The following is a 25,691-nucleotide window of genomic DNA, read 5'->3' as shown; positions in this document are numbered from 1 at the left end:
CACACACACACACACACATTATTAAACAATAATTTAACATGCCTCTGTTTGAGTTTGTATTCAAAGTGAGAGTAAAATATTAATGTTTATTATTCATACATAATTAGAATGAGTAATTATTCCACACACACCAATTAGTGATAGTAAAATTGAACTCTGCATTGAACCTATCCAACCAGTAGTGAACACAGACACACACACAGACACAAGCCGGGCGGCAGGAGCAATTGGAGAGTGGGTGCCTTGCACAGGGATTGAACCAACAACCTTCTGTATAGAGTCCAATTCCTTTGTTCTTGGCCATGGGCTGCTAAATGTTGTAGTTGTTGATGCTCTTTACTTAACCTTTATTTTCTTGATTAACATTGCTGTCTTCTTTTCCTCTTCAATGTGCCATACATTTTCTTCTTCTTCTCTTGTGTAACCTGAACAGACCAAAGCTATATTATGCTAATATGTGGCCATAATTAAGGCAGGGCTGTGTTGTGCCTGCACGTATGTGTAACCAGGCTGACATTCCAGATTTCCACAACACCTTTTTTTTCAGGCTGCTCAGGGCTTTCTATTTGCAGCACATGAGCCCAAACTCACACACACTCACACCCTCACACACACACACACACACAGTGAGACAGAAGGAGACCTACTGAAACAAGGAGCAGCAAGTGTGACAGAGTGACAGAGTGAACAAGAGAGGAAAATTGGAGACTGAGAGATGATTTCTTTTTGCCCACTGAGCCCTTAAATAATTTAACGAGGCAAAGATCTGTATTGCTGTATTTGTGTGTTGAATATTTATATACATATAAAACTGCTTTGGGCCAGCTGTTGGCAGTCATATCACTTGGGGCTGTGCTATTTTTAAAGGTGATTTACAATTCAGAATTTAAACAGATATGACTTGTGGTTGTCACATGTAGTTTATCAGACAAATATTTTGAGCAGGATTTGGGGAATTTTACTTAGAAAAGTATGATGAATATTTTCAGTGTTTCTAATCTGGAACAAACCATTAGCCGAGGCCCAGCAGCGTCTTATTTTCAGCTGTTTAATGATGTGGCTCTTTGATTTGCATGTTTCTGAAGATGTTTTGCTGAATTCCTTTTGGCTAAATAACACAGAATCCCTTCAAATTCAGAGCAGAAGAATTGCATTTAAGTTGGATGTTTTTAAGGGGAATGAATTTCATGACCATTGTCTAATATTGTAGTTATTTGACCCACAAATGCAGTATTTGTAAACCTTTTGACTCAGGAAAAAAAAAAGAAATATAATACCCAAGAAAACTTCCACTTCGTCAGGCACTGAAACAAATTTTTGCATCAGCCAAAATTGTGATATTTCATTGCATTTCTGCAGCAGACAGCTGCTTCATGCTGGTGTCATAAGTCACAAAGGTCACAAAATGATTTGCTCCTAAGCTGTCCCCACCACACAGGATTGAAAATGAGAATAAGTTATGGAAGAAGCAGACTCAGCCCTCCCTGAATATGATAAAGGACTTATGTAAAATTAAAAGCCAAAAACAGAAATGTCAGGGATTTCCTCTGGTATTTGAGCTAAGTCATTGTCTGATTATGTCATGAGCTTTATTCTCCCATTATAAAAGCTGGGCAACATTTTATTGGTTTCTGACTGGGGGAGTTTAACCATAGCTTTTACATAAATTTACTAAAGGTTCTCTCAGGTCATAATAAAAAGAATATTCCTGCTAGGGCTATAGATGACAATTATTTTTTCGATTAATCAATTAATCGTATGTGTTTAGTCTGCAAAATGTTGAAAAATTTACCAAACCTGGAAATGATGTTCTTGAATCTCTTGTTTTGTCCACAAACCAAAATTATATATATTTTTTAATGATTTTTTTGTTATCTGGAACAAAGAAACCAGAACATTTACATTTAAGAAGCTGAAAAATCAGAAAGCTTGTTTTATTGAAAAAAAAACAAAAAACAGTGAAACTGATTAATCAATCCAAATAGTTGGCTTTTAATTTAGTAATCGATTAATATCGTCTTCAAATTGTGGTTATTCTTTTTATATGCCTAGATTATAGATAATATAGATTTTTGGTATGACTGTTCCTGACTGACCCATCTCTATGTATTACCTTAATATAATATCTGAATGCAGTTTCCTATAGTTTGGTTTGGTCAATGACATTTCTATTACAGAGCATTTATTATAATTGTCTGTGTTTGTTTGTGTTTTTGAGTTATTATTGGTACTGATGTGATGTCCATTACATCCCTTGTTGTATCCACTACCACATTAGAACCCCTCAGGCATTTGCTACTAATGTAAATTCACTTTTGTAAAACACCGGCTGATGTGCAAAGTGCCAGTCATTACTGTGATAGAAAAGACCATAGTTTCTCTGGTGTAAAACAATAATGAATCTTGTGTTATGGGTGGAAAAAGGGAGATATAGAGCAAAGTTGATGCACAGTGAAGCCGTTATATTTCCTTGTTTAGTGCAACTGATGTTTGCCAGATGGCTACAGCACCTGTGTGCATGCCTACACACAGATGCACAGACTTATACACAGACTATTCCTGACTCTACTGTTTACTCGACCCGCAAGTCCATAATCAAAACCCACCTCAACCCAATCTGTCTGCTGCAAATATACATTGGACTGTCTCTTTGCTTGATTTTGCAAATCGTTCAAACAAATCCTTCAACCTGAACAACCATCGATTGCCTGTCCACCTTTTGGACAATAGTCATTGTGTAAATTAAAAAATACAAAGTTAAGCTTAAAGGGACACTGTGTAGTATTTATGGGTCAAAATCCACTTTTTTATACATATTATGTGCTCCTGCATTGTCTAGTCACTGTATAATAGTTTTTGTTTCATTTTCGTAGTGTTTCAAAAAGTCATGTAAAATAACATTGCATTGCCACTGTTAGCAGCAAGACGCCATGTTTCTACCGCGGCCGTAGCAGACAAACGCGAGAGAACAAATCAAGGGTCTCTTTACTTGTAGCGGAAGTCCCGCCTCCTCTCTCTCTGCTTCGTCTGCTACGGCCGCGGTAGCTCGCCCTCTCCCTCGCCTCACGAACCTCACCTGCTGACACGGAGAAAGACGACGAGGACGACATTTGACCTGTTGAGGATACCGTAGCGCTCAGGGAAGGGAGGGGGTGAGCAGAGGAGCAGTTCTTTGTTGTAAATTTCAGCCTCTCCTCTAGATGGCACTATAGACTACTTACTTCACCTTTAAGTCTGCCCCACACTAGAGGATAATTGGCTGGATTTCTGTCCCCATCTGGCCCTTCTGACAATCGTGGGTACCTTCAGATTTTAGCCTGATTTGAACAGATTATCTGGCCAGATTATCATGTCATGTGAGGGATTAACAGACACATCATTCTTCCCAATTTGATATATGACTGATAGTAATGACTGATCAGTTATTGGAGCGTGAGCAGAACCCCACAATAACCAATGAGAGCAGGTTTGTTTAGAACCGTAACTTATACAAGCCAAGTTGATTCGACTTCATCCACATGTTTTTTCTGTGTTTTTTTTCTGCATTCCCCCGAAGATATGGATATGGGTTGAGCATGGCCTGATGGTGTGCCTCCTTGATTTTCAAATTTATCATGCTGCACTTTCGCTGATTTCGCTGATTTGGCTGACAGGCAGCGGCTCATCAGCAGCAGCTGTGCTGTCTGGAGGAGGGAGGTGGGAGTGAAGAGGCTGTCCTCAGGGTGGGTGAGACATTTTCACACGGTTCACCGCAGAACATGTGTTCAGGTGTTATACTGAAACGACGAGTTGTCCATTCACCAATACGCAAGCACATATTTATTTTGCATGAGCATGCTACTACTTTGTGGCTAACTTGGCAAACCTGTTTCCAAAGGTAAGCTAGTGAGATTATGATTAGCATTAATGTAGGACTAACATAATACAAACACTGTGCAACCTCATTAGGCACAACGCGCATTTTAAAATTTTCAATTAGCATGAGTGTAGCTAGCTGTTGTGTCAGCCACGCCAATCTTCTTCAGCTCCCACTATAGGAATACTTACTTTCTACAGGCGCCGCACTAGTATTCTGAAGTCATGTTAAATCACATGAGTTTTCTGTGAGATCCCAAATCCCTGGAATCTCCTCTGCACTTTGTCTGGATTAAAATATTGAAAAATTGTATATGGCTTAAACATGCATGGCTTTAATTTGAAAGAGGAAGCTCTGCATTAAATGCATTAAAGCGGAACTAGACCGGAAGTTCCTATTATCGCTTTTTTTTTTGGTGTGTATCTGCGTCATTACCTTGTTTATGAAGCCTGACGGTTCGAAACAAACAGTTCAGCCATTGCTGAGAACGTTGTGTTTTATTGTAATCTCGGGGCTCAACGAGATCACTGAAAATCCCGTAAACGTTACGTAAGCAGCGGTTCTCCTGAACAACCGATCGTCCTGCTCCGGGCGGTAGTCCGGGCACATCCGGTTGCGTACATTGAACCGCAGAAGAAGAATAACGTCCGTTGTGGAGGTGTTTCACGAGCAACAGTGTCTTCTGACTCTGGGTCTGACTCCGTTTTTTTTGCTATTTTCACTTCCCTATTCATTCATTTTTTATGCCAGTTTTCTATTTAGTTTTTTAAATTCATAAAATGTTGCCACACTCTCCTGCTGTGTTTTTCCCTGACACGTTCAGAATAGGTTTCTTTTTTTAAATAGCTTTGTTGGTGTTAACGAGTGACAGGATCCGCACCAGCACTGTAGTAAAATTCAAGGTTAAGAAAAAATATATCATTTATTGTGGTGGTGTTAACAGGTTAAGCACTGCGTTGAAAATCAACACAATACTCTACTAACCGGTTGATATGACATTTGCTGCCGTGTGCGTCATCATTCAAAAGCTCACTATGAAGTGTGTTCTTTTTAAAAGGTAAATTCAACAAAAAGTTCAGATCCTCTTTGCCGATTGTTCCAATCCATTCAGTAATTTCTGCACGGCACAGATTGATTTGTAGTGTAGAACAGCTCGTTAAACATGTTACTTATAAAATACTGGACCTGGAACTTAAACTTTTTTGTTGCCTCGCTATAAATAAATAACTAAATATTTAGGTGGTGGTTTGTTCAAAGAGCAGTGATTGTTGTTCATTTACAGTAGGTAAAGAACAACAATTTCTAAAAGACTGCAGCGTTCTCATAACCACTAAAGATAAAGAAGAAAATCCCTATTAAGATAATATCCAGATGGATGTGATCGGAAATTATTTCATGCTTAAGCTATAGTTCACACAAATATGTTGATCTCACTACACAGCATTGCTTAAGAATAACGTCATTCACATGATTCTGGTGATCTGTTGGCTTTTCTTTCTATTTCCTTTGTTTTCTCTTTCTTGCAAAGGCGCACTCATGAAAAGGCAGTGGATCAGGTCTCCCTCCTTTGGCCATCATCTCATATGTCTGTCATCAGCAGAGGCATCAAAATCTCCTCTGTCTTTCTTCCTCTCTTTCTCCCTCTGCTTGCTGTTTTATGTCCCCCAGTCATTATTTCCCTTTTATTCAACTTCTCTCCTGGCTCTTTGTTGAATTTCCACAGTCATTAAAGGGACATGACAAGTGTCAGAGGGAGAAAAGAGAGGCAGAAATGAATCCCGGCTACATTCGAGCCATACCTCCGCTACATGAACCACAGCAATGTGTTCGGAAAGAGGACTGTGAGTGGTGGCTTTCTGTGTTTTTAATATGCAAGGGAGTGATGGAGACGAGTGACCTTTTTACAGCGCCCATTTACATGTCCCTACTTTCCCACTCCTTCATTCCACTCACCTTATCCAAGTTTTTCCCCCATTCCTCTTAGCTGATTGAGGAAAACGAGAGAAAGAATGAATGCGCAGCTGACTATTATTTCCCAAATAAGGTCGTAGCTCTGTTTGATTGTCTATTGTTTCCAATCCAAAAACAGCATGATTAATAGCTGCCTATAGGGCTCATCATTATGCTTCTTTATAATTGGACTTTATCTCTTGGAACACACAGGCAGCACATACTGGCTTAATATGGAACGTTTAGCTTAAACTACACAGACACTAAGAGCAGTAGAGCAAACTGTGACCATGGATGCTTTTTATCCCATTTATCCCATATGTTATCCTGCAGTATGTACTTTACCATGCCATATTTATTGCCCCTAAATGCTGTCTGTGTTTGTGTTTTATTGCCTTTGGACGATTGCCTTTAAACGTTACAGCAAACACTTTATAAAACTGGATCCTAGAAGTGTACCTGGTCTTGATTTCAACAACAATTTATCTTTTTCTGTCTGGCAGGAACAAATGTCTGCCATTTTATTTTTTCACAGACCTCCATTATGAAAAAGTAAATAGCCATGTCAGTTCTACCAAGTTAAAGTGGCGTTGTAAACTAATTCACTTACGTTATTTGTGTTCTCTATAATGTGGTCATGTTTTTCTTTTTTCTAAATAAAGCTGTCTCGGAGTGTTTTTCTGTTGGATAATGTGATGCTCTTTCCCTGTCAGTATAATAACGTCCTCCTCTGTTGCCCTCCTCCACAGGGAGATCAGATATCACACTGCTATTCTCTGTGTAGTGTCTTGCTAAAGGGCATCAAAGCAGAGTGGAAGATTTGACATGAATATATGCAGCTGTACACACTGCTCCGGGTTTATAGGTGCTCAAGTTTGCGTGTGCAATAATCTACATGTTCACTGTGTATTTTTGCAACGATGTGGGAGCAACCCCACTGTATGTTTGTATATTACTTCTTTACATTAGAATTGCAGCTACTGTGCAGCAACCACTCACATACACACATACACTACCAGTCAAAGGTTTGAACACGCTTTCTCATTCAAGTAAATGGAAAGGTGTGTCCAAACTTTTGACTGGTAGTGTATTTACAGAAGTTATTGGGAAGTTCAACTGCCTCTCTCACTTTCAGCCCTCTCCCCATTTGCCTGCACCCAGTCGCTCAGGGTTTACGTCAAAGCAACTGACCCTGCATTTCTGATACAACTTTGGGGGACGTTGGGGGAATGTCACTGCTGATTGGATTTTGCAATGTCACTTCACACGATCCTTTTTCTGTCTCGGGGACGGTGAAATTTGCATCTGGTTTGTGTTTACTTTGGGGACATGGCAGAAAGGGCCTGTTCCGACTGGGTCGACAAATGCAAAGGCAAAAGTGCTGTATGTAAACTCATCTAGTGAAACATTTGCATCACATTTGGTGTGAAAGCACTTCAACACAGCTTTTGTTCCTGTACAGTGAGCAGGAGTGCATTCATTTAAGTAGTTTCAATTAGCATTCACTGCTTAACGACAAGTTCTCTAAACTAAAATGAGGATTAGTATATGGTGCTTGTGAAAGAGGCTGGTCATATTCCTGACACTCACACGATGTGACTTGCCCCCTCCTTCAACTTTTTGGTGAAGAGGTAATTGAATACAGTATGCAGGTCATCTTTGTGAGAGCAGTGAAGGCATGTGAAAGGGCAGAAACTGTGCGCGAGGGAGGAGTCAGGACCTCATTTATAATGTCGAGGGGTGGACGAGGGGTTCTACAGTTGCCATAGACACCTTTTTTTTTTTGCTGATTGTTGCTGCTGCTCTATTCATATTCTGAGAGGGAGGCGGTGACACACAGGCACAGCATATGCATAACATAGTGGAATCCTACACCTGGTGCATTTTGATAGAAACGCACAGTAGAGCACCAGCCGAAACTCCCAACTCATCAGTTTTTTTTTGGATTGCTGACGCTTACAGACATCAAGGTAAACTATACAACTGCATACAAAACAAACTGTTTATGAGGTTACATTGCTCAGGATTAACAGAAAAGTTAGCCAGAATGCTACCCACAATGACAAATCATTTAATTTATTAAGTTTACAATGCGATGCTAGATGTACACTGATCCAACATCAGCATTGTTGTCACAAACTATTGTTCATATACTGTATATGAAAAGATCTCTCCATCTTTATATTTTATTTTGAGTTTGCAAGGTTAATTACTTGCACATTATCTTATTGTTTACTTTTCACTCCTGTGAAGAAGAAAACTATCACTATCACTATTTGCATGTCAAATTTACTGTACTTACTTGCGAGTAACTAACAGGATTTTACACGCCATGTGTAGTGATGGCAACAATACAGTAAGAATTAAGATGTTTTTAAAAAGCTCAAGGAAATTCTCGCGTCCATAATAGATCAAACCTAAGCTTTCTTTGCAGATTGGACAACTTAGTTATACTAACTTCTCTGGTTGATTCTGGTATATAATGTCACTTTATAAGCAATTTAATACATGTCCTCTCAAATACCTTTGTCAGTTGCAGTTCATTTTGTTCGGCGTCAGTTATACTAACGTATCAGAGACACAGGTTGCTCTTAGACAAAGGAGTTGGGAAAAGAATGTGACAAAGGGTTATGCATAATTTAGCAGGTTTCACCCTCAGACCTGGCCTCACAGGTTTACCATCTGTTTTGGCATTCAGGCATTTACCACGTCACCTCAGCAGGCTTTTGAGAAACGTAACCATTGAGACCCTATATCACCAATTAGCATAATGCTACTTACGGTGCATCGATTCAAATGTTTACACCTTGAGGGTTTAAAGGAGTCACATTTGTGGCAAACGAGGTTGACAACAGTCACAGTGAGGAGCAGAGCGGGGCTTTGAAATGAGGCAACCTGCTGTAAAATAAAGCTGTAATTTACATTTACGGGGGGGCCTAAGACTTTAATAGACCCTGTTCAAATTTCCAGCATCAACTATCTTTGCAAATCATAGGGGTGGCTGAACCAGCGAGTTTGTTGTTCATATGTATGAGATTTAATGTGTTGCATATAGATGAAGAGAAAAAAGAAATAATTTATTGAGACAGAGTTATGAATGCAGGAAAGCAGGGATTATTTAGTATTTACGAGTGTGTCCCGTACATGTGGTAAATAATGCAGGGGTGTGCATGAATTACAGCCCCTCACTCTTATTCACTACCTACAGTATCTGATGTATCTTCTGATGCTCTGTTGTGGACTGTGTTGGCATCTCATCATAATTTAAATGACTAGAATCCAAAATATATATATCTCCCCTGATTGGAACACATCCAGAAAATATGGGAATGTGTATGAAATGAAATTTAAAATAACACATTTTTCAGAAAGAATATGCTTCTTCAGGTTAAAGTTTATTTTTTTTATGTACCACCAGTGAATCTCACCGGAAAACTGACTTAAATCTGTTACAAATTCTAAATGTATCATGACTTGCCCTGCTCCTATTGTGTGCAATTTTGAATATATACAACATTGATCTCCATGGAAAGTATGTACACATTTGTCACATTTAATAGCCAGGAAGAGGAAGAAGATTTTAACTACACTGGGCAGCTGCATCTCTGAAAAAAGATGATAGCTTGGTTGACTTTAGCCTGGCCTTATGTACATCCTCCTTGTGATAATGCTGTCTAGATTGCTTGAGTGAGTTACGGAACCTCTGCTTACTAGATATGATGATGTACCTCTCCTCGAACTACATGTGTATTTGCACTTGAGAGTGTGTGTGTCGGAGAGAGAGGAAGAGAAAGTAACAATGAAGTATTGGTGTGTTTGAGGGGAAGGCAGGGAGAGAGGGGAAGAAAGACTGTGTATAGTTATGAGTAAATTGCTGTAAGCATGTGTGAAAAGGGGTAGACGAATTGCATTGTGCTCTCCAGTGTTCAGGGAGGAGAGATGATTGAAGTTGGAGACTTGGGATAGACTGGGGATCAACTCATTCAAAGCTTTAAATGGCTTTGAGAAAACCAATCAATCCAGCATGCTCTCTTTCTTTCTCTCTGGGTCTCGCTCACACACACACACACACACACATGCGTCATCTTGCATACACACGCACTCAATTGCACATGCACATTATTCTCGGAGGGGAGGAACACCCTAAACTATTGATCTGCTTCCATGTGGTAACAGTCACATTTATACATGCACAGCTTCGCTTCCCTGCAGATTCTCAGCCCTCTCTCATGTGCACTCACACTTCTTGTTTTTATCCCCACCAGGAACTTCAATTTGAGCGGCTGACCAGGGAACTCGAGGCCGAACGTCAGATTGTTGCCACCCAGCTCGAGAGATGCAAACTCGGATCAGAGGCAGGAAGCATGAGCAGCATCAGGTGACATTCAATTCCTCTTTCTCTCTCTCTCTCTTGCTCTCTCTCTCACACACACACTCTACTGTATCTTTCTCTTTGCCCATTGTGTATGTTGTGGATGGGTTTTGTGTGGTGAACATATGCTTGTATGCATGAGTGCTTGTATATTTGTGTAAAATGTCCCTAAAGACACCAACACAGACTGCGCCATTAAACACTCACCCTATACACGCGTGTGTGTGACATGCACACTGTTGCACACCACAGCGATGTTTTCTCCTCGGTCATTATACTGGAAAGTCTTACCACTGTTACCGCTGCTGTGGTGTGCGTTTACCAGCTGAATGGATTGAGATACGCACATGCTCACACTCACAGACACAAAGGACTCTCTTTAAATTATCTATAGTGTGTGGTCCAGTAGCAGTCCAGTGCATGTTGGAGTTTTCTTGCCGCAACAGGGTTGGCTGAGTTATCCTTGGGTTTTGGGGCGTTGCATCAATTGAGCCAATCAGATTTTTGCGTGACATTCCCTTTTAAAGCCAGGCGAGTATGTGTCTGGCACATACTGGCAAATGCAGGTGTGAACGGCTCCCTGCTGGAGATAGAGATGTGCTTGAGAGCCGGCCCGGGTGGGCAAAACAAGGAGAGTATAGGCTTGAAAGAAATGTGACAAAGTCAGGTTTGACGTTAAGAACAAGCGCCAGAAGATGAGACAGAAGCACACTGTCTCATATGATGTGCAGCTACAACACACAAACAAAATCTCTCGAACCCGTACATTCAACATGATATTTATTATTTAAATTATCATCAGCAGAAGAGCAGTTTTCTAATGTCTGTGAAAAAAAGACACAGCACCACAGCAGCAGATATGAGTCCTGTTCCCTCACAGTTGAGATCTGACAGATGTGCCTCTGCAACACAGCCCAGCAGCACCTCTCCATCTGTGCTAATGGAATGGGTATGTGGTCCTTGGCCGATGGACCCTGTGCCTCCTCAGTTCAATGATTTCCTCTGTCCCATCAACAATTCCATTAGACTGCACAGGGTAAAGAATTTTACTGACATTCAACGTGCATATAACTGATGAGGAAGCGGAGGAGGAGCAGAAGCGTGTCTATGTATGTGTAACGAGCAAAGTGTATGTGCACTGTGAACCATGTAGGCACATCTCATTCACTGCTTACACAAGCTTGAAAATACCATTGACCAACAAAAACCTGGTCAAAAGTTAACGCCGTGGTGGCTTCATGTTGCCTCAAGATAGCAAGACGTAAAGGAGCACACATGCATGGTCACAAGCTGTCCTTTAACGCATGTTGCTTCGGAACCAAAACTTTGTTCTCTCCGTTGTCCCTGGAACCTTTTTCCACATTACAATATTAATTAATCAGAGCCCTGGAACCCTTGAAAATATTTCATTACATTTCCCAATCAATTCTGACCTTTCTGCTGCTATGACTGCTATTTTAGATGAGGGAAAGAGATCGAGGGAGTTCATGATGAAGGAGTGAGGGCTGGATGAAGGAGTGATGTGTGTTGGCTTGCAAATATTTAATTTTATGTGCAGACTTTGAACCTTGAGCTTAACATCTCCACATTTCCTCCTCCTGAATGATTGTTGCCTCACATTTTCTTCCACAGTGGCTTTGGAAGACACTGTGGAATTTTAGTTAAAGTGATTTACTCGGTGATGTTTTGTTTCACGTGTGTATGTACGAACTGGTACATGCCTGATTTTTCTGTCATGTCGGAGAGTCAGGTTGATATAAATTCAGCATCCATCTGACACCCTCAGGCAGATTATTGCATAAGAGAGGGAGAACAGAGCATCCGGCGGTGAAAAAAGACACTTTTGAACTTTCCCAGTTCATTCTTTTTGCGTCACCAACAAATCTCTGTGGAAATTTAGAGTCTTCTCTCCAGGGCTTGTACTGAAATTCCATGATTTGTTCATGTACTTGAGCAGTGATACAAAAACTCACATGGCACGATATATATTCTGTACGATGATGACAATATTTGTATCACAAACTCAAGTATCTACAGGTACTGATATTTAGACCTTTTAAAGGTATGAAGTATTTTATATACAATTCCCCAACTGTGTCATGCATTTTCTGCTCCTATGAAGGAAAAAAAATAGTCCAAGACATAACTCGGCTGAAATGGTCTCGCTTTACACTTTTACAGTCTGTGCATAGAGAAACATGCAGTACATATGATTTTGGATTGAATCGCCCAGATCCAGAGCTTTGACCAGTAGCGCAAGGATACTCAATATTCTATTGGCTATTATATTGTATATATATCTATTGTAGGCAATAGTCATTGCATACAGGCACACTTAGACATAGACACACTAAAAAGTGTAAATGTACACTATGCATCCAAATTTGTGTCCAAATTATTCACTATCTCCTGTCCATGAGTATGACATAACAAGCTTTTTTACACCTGGATATAGAGATTTCCTCCCATTCTTTTCTGCAGCTGCTGTCAAACTCTGTCAGCTGAGCTGGGCACCATCAGTGGCCCAACATTTCACATTCATATTTTCTCGTTTTCTCTCCAGAAATGTGTCACAGTTTTGCCTGGTTCAAGGACATTCACAAAGTTATCACAAAGCCAGTCCTGCACTGTGTGCTTAGGAAACAATTCAAAGATGATCAAAAAGAGAACCCTGTTATCTATGCTCTAACTTTGAAATCATCTTGGTATGCTAGAAATATTTTTGTAATTCAATGATAAGTGTTTGAGAGAAGCCCACTGAAAATTAGGCCATAGTGGTTTTTAGCACCAAAACTTAAGCCTGCTCTACACTAGAGGATAATTTGCCAGGTTTCTGTCCCAATCTGGCCCTTACGACAATCTTCGGTGCCTTCTGTATCCTGTAATGTCCGTCTTCGCAGCCATCACTTCATTCGTTTTGGCCGTTTCTCAGCAAAAACATTGCACACAATAGAGCTATTGACAACACCGACTGCCTGCCTCCATGTCTGTTTATATCCTGAAGTCATGGTAAATCACGCAAGTTTCTGTGAGATCCCGAAATTCCTGGAATCTCCTCCCTGAAATTGTTTGATTAATCTGTGTCTTGATTGGATCGTCTAGTCCGTGCTTTCAGGATTAAAACATTGAAAGTCGGTTACAAAGTTTGTTGTGTCTGTGGTCTCCCACTTTTAAAGAAAAAATCAAGTCGTCGTTTTTAAGCTCCTCTAGTGTGGGGCAGGGTTTAGGTGTCTGTGCCAGGAAAGTATGTCTGCTGTCAAGTCTGCTCTCTCACAGTTGCATCATCTTATGATTATCACATCAGATATAGAGCACTTGCTTGGCTAAGCTTTTGTCTGCTGACAGAAAATTCATGTCAACAACAGAGAGTGATGTGCATTTGTCTTTCTTTTGTTTTATACATATGCACATGGAACAAATTAACTCAGATGTTGTCAATTTTGATTGACACACTCTCTCTTATTAATTATTTCCCCCTGCTATTTTTCTTTTCCAAGCAACTACAGATATTAATGATATAACAGAATGATCGTAGAGTGTTTGATGCTATCCTGAGAGACAGAGCTAACCTTTCTCATGTTCTCCAACATCACTGCTCATTTTCTTCTCCTTCATCAGGGTCTCGGTGACAGGCAGAAGCTAAATTTAGAGTGGGCTTGCTGGATCTGAGTAACAAGGTGTTATAATGGAGCAGAGGGTAAAAATTACGAAGGCACATGACAAAGATGGCAGGGGCGTACTGACATAAATATTAGAGTGCTGATTTTGTCGGCTATGTGGGTGTAAAATAGCCACACTATTCACACAGGTGCCAAAATACAGAAATTTGACACTGCGCAGCCAGTAGTTTCTATCCCAAAATTGTTATGTCAGTAGTCTGGTTTCTCTGCTCAACCTTTGCTGTTATTGTGACCATTTCAAGTGTCCAAGTGCTCCAGGAACTGGCTCAAAATGTCATCTGTAGAAGCAGGTAGCTTCTACTTGCCTCTTTGAGACGTGATGAGGTGTCGGGAAGGATCCATCGATCATGAGGTTCATACACTCATTCTTATAGCTGGTCAGACCCTTAGGCCCATAGGAAATGTCCAGGGTACGGGTTATCCATATGTGATGTTTGAACTGGAAGATAGAAATAGAGACAGATAGACATACACCAGGATTTGATGAAAAACCTACTCTGATCTAAAGCAACAGTGGGTCAATCTCAATTTGACAGGCTTGAAGTGAAAAGATCTGAAGACCACATGCCTTGTAACCTGTCTGTCTTATTGTTCCAAATGTGCACAGTTTTGTATTTTATTTACACACTTAGTGCTAGTGCTGTATTTGCGTGTCTGTGTGTGTGTTTCTGGCAGCCGCTGTGAGCCTGCGTGTCCTTAGTTAAGTTTCGGTCGAAAAAGCAATTCAGGCATCTCAATGGACTCTTCCTCGGCGCTGAGGACCCCAGTAAAAAATAAATAAAAAATCAGAAAACCCAGGGCATTACTGACAAACATCTGTTCACACTGTGAGCTGTTGGCACGTGAAGCAACGCTTTACAAGAGGGAAATATGTGCACACATTCACACCAACATGCAAACATGTAGACTCCCAACACCATGCCGAGACTAATTTATCATTTTTCTAACATTAGTGGTAAGTGGCAACCAGTGGGAAATGTTCACTCCTGCTGTCTTTTCAGCCTGACTGGCTGCACTGCTCATCCTTTTAGTGTTCTTTTAAAGGAAATCACCACCAAACTCATGGTCGACGTGTTTCAGTTTGTTTAATCTATTTTTTGCCAATACAGGAAAGCCAGAATGCCAAGTTATGTAAAGATCTGTTTTGAGAAATAACACTATAGTGGAAAGCTTGTTGCATTTCTTGTTTCCTGCAAGTGATGAGCTGTACAGTAGCTGTAGAAAATAGTGATTTCAGTGTGGATTAAGTTTTTATTCCACACTGGGAAAAGACTGAATTTTAGGTAAACATTTTGAAGCTTTAATGTCAATAATCACAGCTATTCACATGCTGTTATGCCTAAAGTTCCTAGATGTTCCATTTTTAGGTTTGATGTTAGGGTTCAATCTTGCCAAATCAAAACTGACATTATTTAATAAATATGCATCTCGTCTTTTATCTCAGTCTTTTATTTAAGTGCTTAGTAATACATTGGTTATGACATTATATAATTAGGGTTATGAAGGGTTATTAAGCATTTTAAGTGTATAACTTTTCCTGCAATAATGTGTATTAACACATCGATGCTACTTATTTAGGTTACAGGTTATTATCCATTTTATTGGTTTATTGGTTATATTGTTCACAACAATGTGAAAATTCACATAGAGCTTAATGCATACAGAAGTTCAGAGCATTAAAGCTCTCTCTGGTCTTTGTCTGCCATACGGTGACCTTGCTGGGCATTTTTGTACACATTATTATTCTCATATTCCATCTTTTACAACCACATAATATATATTTAAATACTCTACCAGTTAAACACCTTGTGGTTATAATTCTGAAGCGTTTATACAAGCAACGAGGAATGTGTATATTAAGCAGTCAGGCTTTAATATTCCACAGTAATAGTAAAATTTACTATAACTGTGGAATATTAAAGCCTGACTGTTTATCTATATAATAGAGTAGTCGTGGTGAAGCCATGCCATTAATTGAAAAGGACATAGCACTTGAAAATGCTACTACTAATTGCTTTAAATCTGAAAGGTCATGTCAGATAACAGTAATCCAGGCAGACCATCACGTGTTCTGTAGACGACAAACAAAGTTGAGTGAAATAAATGTGGCGTCTAAATGAGTATTCTGTTGTGCTTCATGGAATTATTAGCGTTTAGTGGAGAGAGATGTGAGTATCAATGCTGGGTGTGGGGAAAAAAACGCAGTGTACTAAAGAAAGAAAAAAAGAAGGTATGAGGTAGAGGAGGAAAGAGAGAGATGGCTAATAAATAGCTTTCATTACCCCGTGGCTGCCACAGAATAGGTTCATTGATTTATTATCTTCCATTTTCCCCCCCGTTCTCTTGCTCTCCGTCTTTTGCTCGTTCTCATTGTCTTATTTTCTCTCACACTTGTCTTTGTCTCTCTGTCCTCTAGTTTTCATTTCTGTGTTTTACAGACATCATAATGCTTTATCACTTTGCTAATAAACCGAATCGATTCGTTGTGTGTTCTCTCGACTTGCCGTGCGGTATGTCTCGTCCTGGATATCAAGTGCTGGTTTTGTGCATGCGTGCTGGTCTAAAGAGTGATGTTAAAGAGACTCCCCCCCTATAATTTATGTATCATGCTGTCATGCATTAACCTCACTCATGAGATGAAGCATGTTGATTATTTCTGTGTTCTAAACAGATGGAACTTTGATTTAGACATCTCTAGATGTTTTCCCTCTGCTGCTGTTCATTGTTTGTGTGTTAGTAGCAATCATCAAGTAGATATGAAAAAAATATTGATTTCATAGTGCCACACATACTGTATGTTACCTATGGACGGAGTGAGATACAGACACACTCTGCTTTAAGCGTGTGTGTGTATATGTGTGAAAGCGTGAGGGAGTGCGAGGTGTAAAGTTAATGTCCTGAGGCGGTAACAGCTTTCTGATTGTGTTGCTCGGACTAACACATCTGCCCAAAGACCCCGGGGGGAGGTCAGAGAAAGGTAAAACCTATGTGTCCACGACAGGTGTGTTTGTGTGTGTGTGTGTGTGTGTGTGTGTGTGTGTGTGTGTGTGTGTGTGCATATGCGGGACGGGGTGAACAATAAGTCACCACACACTCGCGCTGCATGCATCTTAGAGCCCCATTCTCAGAGAACTCTGTCTGACTATTTATTCCAATCAATCTGTGACATTTAGTTCCACACCAGCAAGGAACAGCTCCACTCTTTGTGCTGCATATGAACACACACTCGCATATCGCCACACAATCCTTCAGCCTCTGCCCGAGACTTTTCTCAGGGGCAAGCAGACTTACTAGACTATAAAGTTGTCGGACCCTCAGGAGCAGACACTCACACCACTGGTATGGTCTTAGTCTTCACACACTTTAGAGTTGATCACAGCAACTAATAGACCCCAGGCACTTGGCGAGTGCCGGAAACATTTGAAGGAACAAAAAAAAAGTCCCCTGCTTGTTGGTCATTGGAACATGCTCTGTCTAAATTGCTCCCATCTTATTTTCCTATCTTTGTCCTCATAGCCCAGTTGTCACAAGTGTTTTAACAAGAGTTTATGGTTATACCAGCAGCCCTGAGGCAGGAATTAGGCACACTCGACCTGACGATGGTCATAACTTTGTCATGACTCATCCTTCGAGGAATCATTAATAGCTGGCATAGCAGATAAATCCATTTTCAAAACGATATACTTCAAATGTCAAATAATAATTGACAGTAGATCATATTTTGAAGTCTGAAATAATGTCATTTACACATTTTGTTGCCATCTAAAGCTCATGAAATAGACATATTTGTAAGTCGGTAAAAACCCACCAACGCTCACTGACATTTTGTTTGTCATTTTTCTGGGTCCAATGTCTCTTATTTTGGCAGGAATCATTTTGACACTAAAACTTGTTTGGCCCGGTCTTATAATGTATGCTATTCAAGCAGTGATTTTAAATCTTTTAGTCACAGATAGTGTGAATGAGGGACTGAAGAGACAGATAAAATAGATTCTCCATCACTGGTCTCACTGGTGCTTTCTTCATTTGTGTTTCCTGCTTCCATTTTCTTGTTTTCTTCCCCAATTTCTGTGCTATTGATTTTACACACATTCAACACATAAAAAAATTAAAGAAAAACAAAAAAAGCATCCCCTTTTTTAGCATGTTGACCCACAATCAAAAAAAGCCCATGGATATTGGCCCAGAGATACCTAGAGATACAACTCTGTCCTTTTTAATTACCCAAATAAAGTCTGGTTTAAGACAATCGGTGAATCAGTCCTGTTGCGATGTATGTATGCATTCTAATCCTTTCTGCAAATTGAATATGAAATGGTTTTAAAGACACAGCACACACACTGATGATTTGTGCTTCATGAAGTCGAGAATTTGCAGGTCCATCACAGTGAGCCAGCATTTCGACTTCTCTGTTACTGACCACCGTCCTGCTTTTGTCACAACTAAAATACTGCCCAATTACTTTCCTTTATCTCACTATACCCCACTCTGGTCCCCCGCGTTGTGTGATAATAGAGGGATCCATCACACCATTAGCTGCAGGCGTTTTTATAAGCTCAGCAAAATGCTGCATTGAGAGAACTCAAATTATAGGTTGGTGCTGCATTATACCTTAAAATACACCTTGTGTGTGTGTGTGTGTGTATATATACCCATGTGAGTGATAATGATACCACCACTTATGCTACCACCAAATGACTGATGATGCATTTCCAAGAAGAGATGAGAATAATGGTGGCAGGTGGCAACATCTCTCACACAGCTTTCGTCCCCACTGTCTATCTTCCTCTCTTCTTCTCTCAGTTTTGTTTCATCTTTCCTTCCCATCTATCAGTCTTTGCTGTAAATTGCTTTTTTTGTATTTCAGTAAAAAAGACACCCCACATTTTCACTTACTGTGCTTCCTTGAAAAGCATTGCTAGCAGCCACCTTAATTGTTAATTAAACTGAAATCTTCCTATCATAGAACCCTTTTCAATCTGTTTTATTATTTTTTCCAAATTCCATTAAATTCTTTCATGTTTTACACTTATTTTACCAGCCAAAAGTGTCTTAAAAATGTATTTGTGCAACACAGCATTGTACTACCTTTACATGACTTCAGACAAGACATTTTATTTCAGAAATGTGAATTACCATCAAGTGCTTTCAGGCATATTATGGTGTTCTTCAACAGAATGTACTAGAGTGGCATGCAGCTTTTCCTTGTTCTTCTTATGAGCTTTAGAAATTAAGCGGTTGTCGCTTGTGTTTTAATGGGTCCAGTCCACTGTGTGTGCAGACAGTGCTGTGCTGGTCCCCCATGGAATATTGTCTCGGAAAACCATTCTGTCATGACAAATTCTGCAAGGTTCCATTTTTAACAGTTGATTCCATTTTTTATTGCTCAATTCCACAATTCCGCCCACATTTTCCACATCATTACAAATCAGAGGGCTCTGTACATGATGTAATAATAAAGTATACTTTATTATTGTTATTAATTGAAGTATACACTCTTATCTTGGCATATGTAGAGCTGTCACTTTTTATTTGAAATTCAGATAGTTCGATCTTGGGTGAGAAACCTTAAAACTGTTCAAAATATACAGCTTACGAGTGTGTCTGACTGTGTGTAGTAATGACCAATTTGTCCAGCAGAGGTCACCGTGAGAGAAAAATAATGTTACGTTGTTTTGTGGTGACGATGGTAGACAAAAATAATATTAAAAGTTCCCCTGATCGGACGTTGGATCATTATAAAGCAAAAGAAAGCGCCTTGTGGAATCATTTCTGGTTCTACGGCATAGATGTCAAAATAACACACAAATCTGCGGACTCAGCTGTTAACTTAGCTGTCAGCTCCAGTGGAGTTGATGGAACTAATAGCTCCACCAACAGCTAATGGAGTCAGTGGATGCATCATACTGTACACAAGCATCTGTCGTCACATGCATGAGTGTGTTATTTGTGCAGGGTGAGAGAGATATCCACTAATCTAAAAAATAAAAGTAAAGTGTGTCATGTAATGTCTTTGAGCAGGACTTTTTGGAAAAAGTGACAGCCCATATTCAAAAGTGAAGTCAAAGATCCAAGACAGCTCATTTTATTGATCTATTTATTTTGCACACAATGAACCACAGACAAGCTGGCAGATTCATAACAGGACACCAATTTGTGTAATTGATCATGGTTTTAAGACACAAATTGGAGGAATCTAAATATTAATACCTTAATAATTGTAGCAGGCTGTCCATGTGTCTAGTGCAAACGGGTTTATACAATAAAATGCCCAATATTTATATTTGAGACGGCGTATGCATGTATGTAAATGCTTAAATACGTTATACAAACGTTTGAAGAACAGCATTATTCAAACATTCTGCAAATATATCTTATTGAGAGACAGTGATGTATTGCACTTGTGGTTTCTCACTTAGGTCTGGGATTTGTTTACAATCCTTGAGATTGTGGATATCGGGGGTTCTTTTCTCTATTTTGGCAAAACGTGTTTAAAAGATTTCTGTATTTTGTGCAGAGACCAGCGAGGTTGTCGGAGTAATAATAGAACAGCATCAGTCAAGTTTACCTGGGAGTCAAATTTTTTGCCTGTCACATCCAGGGTTATGTTATCAATGAGGATTGACAGACAGACAGCCATTAACTACTCTTTTAATGAAGTAAACTTCCAACTTAATTTTGGATTCAATTGTTTCTCGCCAATTATGCCAAACAATTAAAAATATATATTAAGTGACGCTTATTAATGTCTGTTGTCTGTCGTTCCAGCTGTAGGTGTGAAAGCAGGCAAAGGCCATGTTTACTCCTGTAGGGGTTAGCAGCTGGTGATTCCGTTGTCAGTTGCAATGTGCAAGGATATGGAGGTGGCTTGTTTTATGACTTCAACCTGAATACAAATTAACCCATGATGACTTGTGTCATGTAAACAAAAAAATATGCTCCTAATATTAGACTCTTTTTGATGGTTAAGGATTGGATTGTGGTTAGTGTGGTTAATTTGTATTCAGGTGGTTAATTTTTTCTTCTTACATGTGAAACTTATAGTTTCTTTGCTCCATATAAGAAATCATTCAAATTGAGTAATTTTGCTCATCATTTCCAGGTTTGGAAAACACTGATTTATTCATTTGTCCATTCCATTTGTCAACATTTTCTGACATTTTACTAACCACACAAGTACAAGATTAATCGAGAAAATAACCAACAGATGTATTGATTATGAAAATAATCGTTAGTTGCAGCCCTAAATAAGATCGAGAAGAAGGAATAAGAGGAGAAGATGGAGTACTGTAAAACACCAAAATAGACAAGCAGCCAGGGATTGGGTTTAAATTATGTTTAAGGTCAGTGTAAAGATCTTGTGAATGCAATATGTCAATGACCGTCCCCCATGGGGTTAATGACACAAGTGTGTGAGCGTGTGTGTGTGTGTCCCTTCATGTGCATGCGTTTTCTCATGCTGAGGGGTCTTGGGGGTGTTTGGTTCATTAAACATGCAAATGCATGCTTATCTTCCCTCAACACCAGATAGTGGGGGGAATAGATAAGAACCAATGAAACTGTGCCAGAGTGGCAGGCAGGGCTAGAAAAACAGAGTGTGTGACTGAAAGAAACAGGGAAATATTGAGACAACCACCATAGAGAAACTGAGAAAAGATAAAAGTTACACAACCAGGATGAGAGTGATTCCAAAATGCAAGGCATCAATAGCATCGCAAGGACACCCAAGAAAATAAATGTAATTAAGTGCTGTGAAAGGGAATGATTCTCCAAAGGTTGCAAAAGGACATTGATGGCTATTTGTACATGAGACATCAGAAGTCGTACTAGGTCGTTTTGATAATATTTAGTTTCTTCAAAACATAAATTTGAATGAACAAAATTAAATAATGGATATCATTTCAACATGAATGTCTTCCTTTCAGCATTAAGCAGTTTGGTTGCTTCAGTGTGCATTGGTGCTGGAGAAAATCAACATGGTCATTAACATTGTCCTGATAATATGACAACTATAGCAGTTTCAATAAAACACATTGATCGCAGGTGATTATTGACCAGCGATTACTTGTAATGTACACATTATGTCCTTGAAAGCTTTATTAACCACAATATCAAACATCAGTCAATCCTTAATTACCCATCAAGATTTCTATAAATAAGCGATTTCATAATTTAACCCAGGAATATTAATGTAATTAAAACAGATAATTAGCACTACAACATCCTGCAGCAGACTTCACACATTCAATGTGTAATGTAGAGGCAGCACAGACATTTTTTTCCCACACATATGAGGCACTTAAACGGGGGATTTTGATTTGACGGGAGGAGACATAAAAGGTTTAATAAGTCACTGACGTACTGTACATCCACAGCTTTTTGTTCAGGCTGGCTCAATGATTCATCTCAGCGGAGGAGGAGGAAACATTTAGAGAGCAATGGAGACAGATATGTGAGCGTAAAGAGCAGAAAAGCCCTGAGATTGAGGTAAGAGATAAGAGTTGATGGGCCTTAGAGATTCTGTCAAAGAATATTTTAGGGAGGCCAAGACGAGTTGAAAGACGAATTCAGAGGCAAGAATGAAGGGTTTTGTTCCAGCAGATATACATGTGACCATTCATGTCAAAAACTTTTCACATGAAGATTTTACTGCTTTGAATTTTTTTAACCCTTACTGAAATGATGGTGGGAAGCTCTCGCGTCAATATGTACAGTATCTCTATAATACATATAAGGTGCAAAGACAGTGAGACTAAGGAAAAGAAGAAGAACTGTGAGTAAGTGAGTTTGTCCTTAAGGCATTAGACCCTGAGGGCACAGGAATCAATGCCTGGGGCAGTTTGAGGAGATTTTCACTTGTGGAGTGCATGTTATGCTGGTGTGTGTGTGTGTGTGTGTGTGTGTGTGTGTGTGTGTGTACCACAGACAGATTTTCTGTCTGTATGCACAGCATATTCTCCACCATGTCCTAAGAAACCCACACCAAAACATTGCCATTAATACATAAGGGTAATGATAAGACGACCATAATGGACAGAAAAAGACGAGATCTCTGTTCCGACTCCACACTTTTATTCTGCCTTCTTACCTCTAGTGCCTACATGAATAATAAAAACCAGTGTGCAGTTTGAAACCAGACTAAAAGAGAGGACAAATGATTGATTTGATTCATTAACTGAAACATGAAGCAGTGCATGCTGCGTAACTGAACAAAGCGTCACATTTCCACAAAGACTTCATCTGGGATTTAGAACACAAGTAGCAAGCAAGTTCATTTTTCTTGGGGCCGTGGTTTGTTGTCGGTGGTAGAATCCTCCCAAGAGCCATAACTGGATGCTTTGATTACACTTTTCATTGTGACTTTTATCACCTGCTCGGGATGCTCCTAAATCGATTTTTGTTTGCATTTGTAACCCAATGAGTCAGCCGACATCCTCTGAGGTGGGAGTCATTCGATGATTCAAACCCAACATAATCCAAATCAAATCTTGTGGTGAGTCACAGTTTCCAGGTTTCATCTCGTAGCTCATATGAGTGGTTCACAGAGGTGCAGAGCACGGGATTTCTCAAAGTGAAATTCACTCTGTTAATATATTAAGGGACTTCTGCAGGATGATGGTAAACAACAATAACACTATCAGTTTAAGCCTTTTGTTATGAAGCAAATATTATATTCAAACAACCTTTTATTGTGGATACTGCTGCCAATGCCATAAGGCAAGAGGCGAGGCTCACGATGAACAATCTATCACAGAGCCAACATACAGCAGCAAACAACCATTCACACTCACATTCTCTAATTAACTTAGGAGGAAGTCGGAAATATCGAGAGAAAACCCACGCAGACACAGAGAGAATATGCAAACGCCAAAAACAAAGGCCCTAAGCTGAATTAGGATTCAAACCCCAGCATTTTTTAGCGGTGAGACAACTGTGCTAAACATTGCACTGCTTCGCTGCCCCAAACTAAAAATAACGGGGGGACTGAAGCAATACTTGGCACTAAAAATAAAGGTAGGCGGTAATTTGAGACCTTGTTGACATTTCTTGTACAAAGAAAGCTTGGGAGTCGCTCTATATTTAACACGGAGTTGTATCCGCATTGTGGACCAAACTCTTGCCAAACCTTTTCAAAGTGACACAGTTTTTATGCAATGCAGGAAATGTGGAACAATACAATGGGGCCTTTGCAGGTGGTACTGCTAACATGGCTATATTCAGTACAGTGCGACGGGAGACTAGCACACATGAGGGAGCTGTGCAAAGGCCCCATTCACGCATCCTGTGTACATCCTTCTTTTTTTTTTCATAATTTTTATATTCTGATTTTCTAATATCATTTGCAGCGAGGAAAGAAATATATTGGTTGACTGATAGGCGGTGTAGGTTTCAGTTTCCTTGTCAACTGTGTATCAGAGTAACATCTGTTTGTTTTCAGTTGTCACCATGAATGTGAACGTAAATCTTCACCCCTGGTAAAACATGACAATCAATACAATAATCCAACTAAACACTGTTTTTTTTCCTGGATCAATAGACTGATTGCAAACTGTTGGCCTGTAATTTACCTGCAGCCATTCTTTCAAACTGTTCTTTCTTGCACATGGAAAATATCCTTTTCTGCTCCAATATTTAATGGACATAATCACAGAAATGAGCTTTGAATCTTGTTTTCACTAGTTAATGCAAAATCAATGAGGTGGCATCATGCCTTTGTAATTGTGTTGTTTCAGTACTAGGAGGTAGAACTGCACAAAGGAAAGAGAACAAAAACATAGCAGAGGACAAGGAATTTATCTGCACAGTCATTTTTTTCCCCCTAGTCACGAAATCAAATGTTGACATCTTTTTTCTTTCCCTTCAGTGTTGACACTGACACCCTTTGTGCCAATTGATAACAGTCTGAATAACATTGTATGCCACGCGCAGAGGCACAAAGCAGGGCGGGGAGATTCTCGTCACGTCTTACGTTGCAAATTTGAGGACTCGACTTACTCGACTAATGTTGGTAAAAGACTCACTTTTGAATAGCAACCTAATGTCACTATTCTTTATATTTTAGGCTCTGTAGTTTTATTATTACATTTTTTTGTTGTTAGGTTTGTTTTCCATGGGACTATTGAACAGCCCTTACATTGTATGACCAATACATTGTTTCTGATAAACTGATAAAACTCTAGCTGTTTTTTTTAGCATAATAAACATGGAATATCTGGGAAAATCATCTTCATTTTTCGATATTCATGCAAATTGACTTGCCTGGTTCTTGCAAGAATGACTGCAGGTTTGCTTAAGACTTGAATATGACTTCCATATGTGTGACTTACTCCCATCTCTGGCACAAAGAGGGACAGTTAAATCCACTCACAAGTTCGCTGCACCCTGCTATGGCCAGGTGGCTTTTGTGCGAGTGTGTGTGTGCCTGCGTGTGTGTGCGCTCTAGGAGTCATTGCAGACCAGACATGGTGATATATTATGGAAGCTGAACCAGCCAGCTCGTCTCCTACCAGTTAATTAAAACTTCAGCCTTCAGGGCGCCAGTTCATGTCACATTACCTCACTCCTCAATCAATTACATATACGATATACATTCATAAAGTCCCGCACACTGTATGCATGCGTTCATTCATTTAAGCTACGCGAACAGCCTCATCGTCATTTACACCTACATGCGTCTCTACTGTGTGTTACTTGTGTAACGGATCATTATTCATTTTCACTATAGTTATACCATGTCACCTTTCTGTGGAACATAAGTCATTGTTTATAGTATTAATTACAGTCAGGGACTATGAGAGAGATGAATAACAGTACACATTATCATATTGTTTTT

The 25,691-nt window shown here is 39.6% G+C and overlaps 1 protein-coding gene across 1 annotated transcript in view; it reads left to right on the top strand.

Annotated features, from left to right (window-relative positions):
- The window catches only part of ctnnd2a (catenin (cadherin-associated protein), delta 2a), a gene marked incomplete at its 3' end in the record, with an annotated part of 207,662 nt that overhangs the window by 38,129 nt on the left and 143,842 nt on the right, over positions 1-25,691 (top strand). The window contains exon 2 of the mRNA XM_083901908.1: positions 10,072-10,184. Within this exon, the coding sequence (XP_083758034.1) occupies positions 10,072-10,184 (113 nt within the window). The remainder of the gene's footprint in view (positions 1-10,071; positions 10,185-25,691) is intronic.

The sequence above is a fragment of the Microchirus variegatus genome, assembly GCF_963457635.1.
Source record: "Microchirus variegatus genome assembly, chromosome: 15".
Lineage (NCBI taxonomy): Eukaryota > Metazoa > Chordata > Actinopteri > Pleuronectiformes > Soleidae > Microchirus > Microchirus variegatus.
This window is presented reverse-complemented; position numbering and strand designations above follow the sequence as displayed.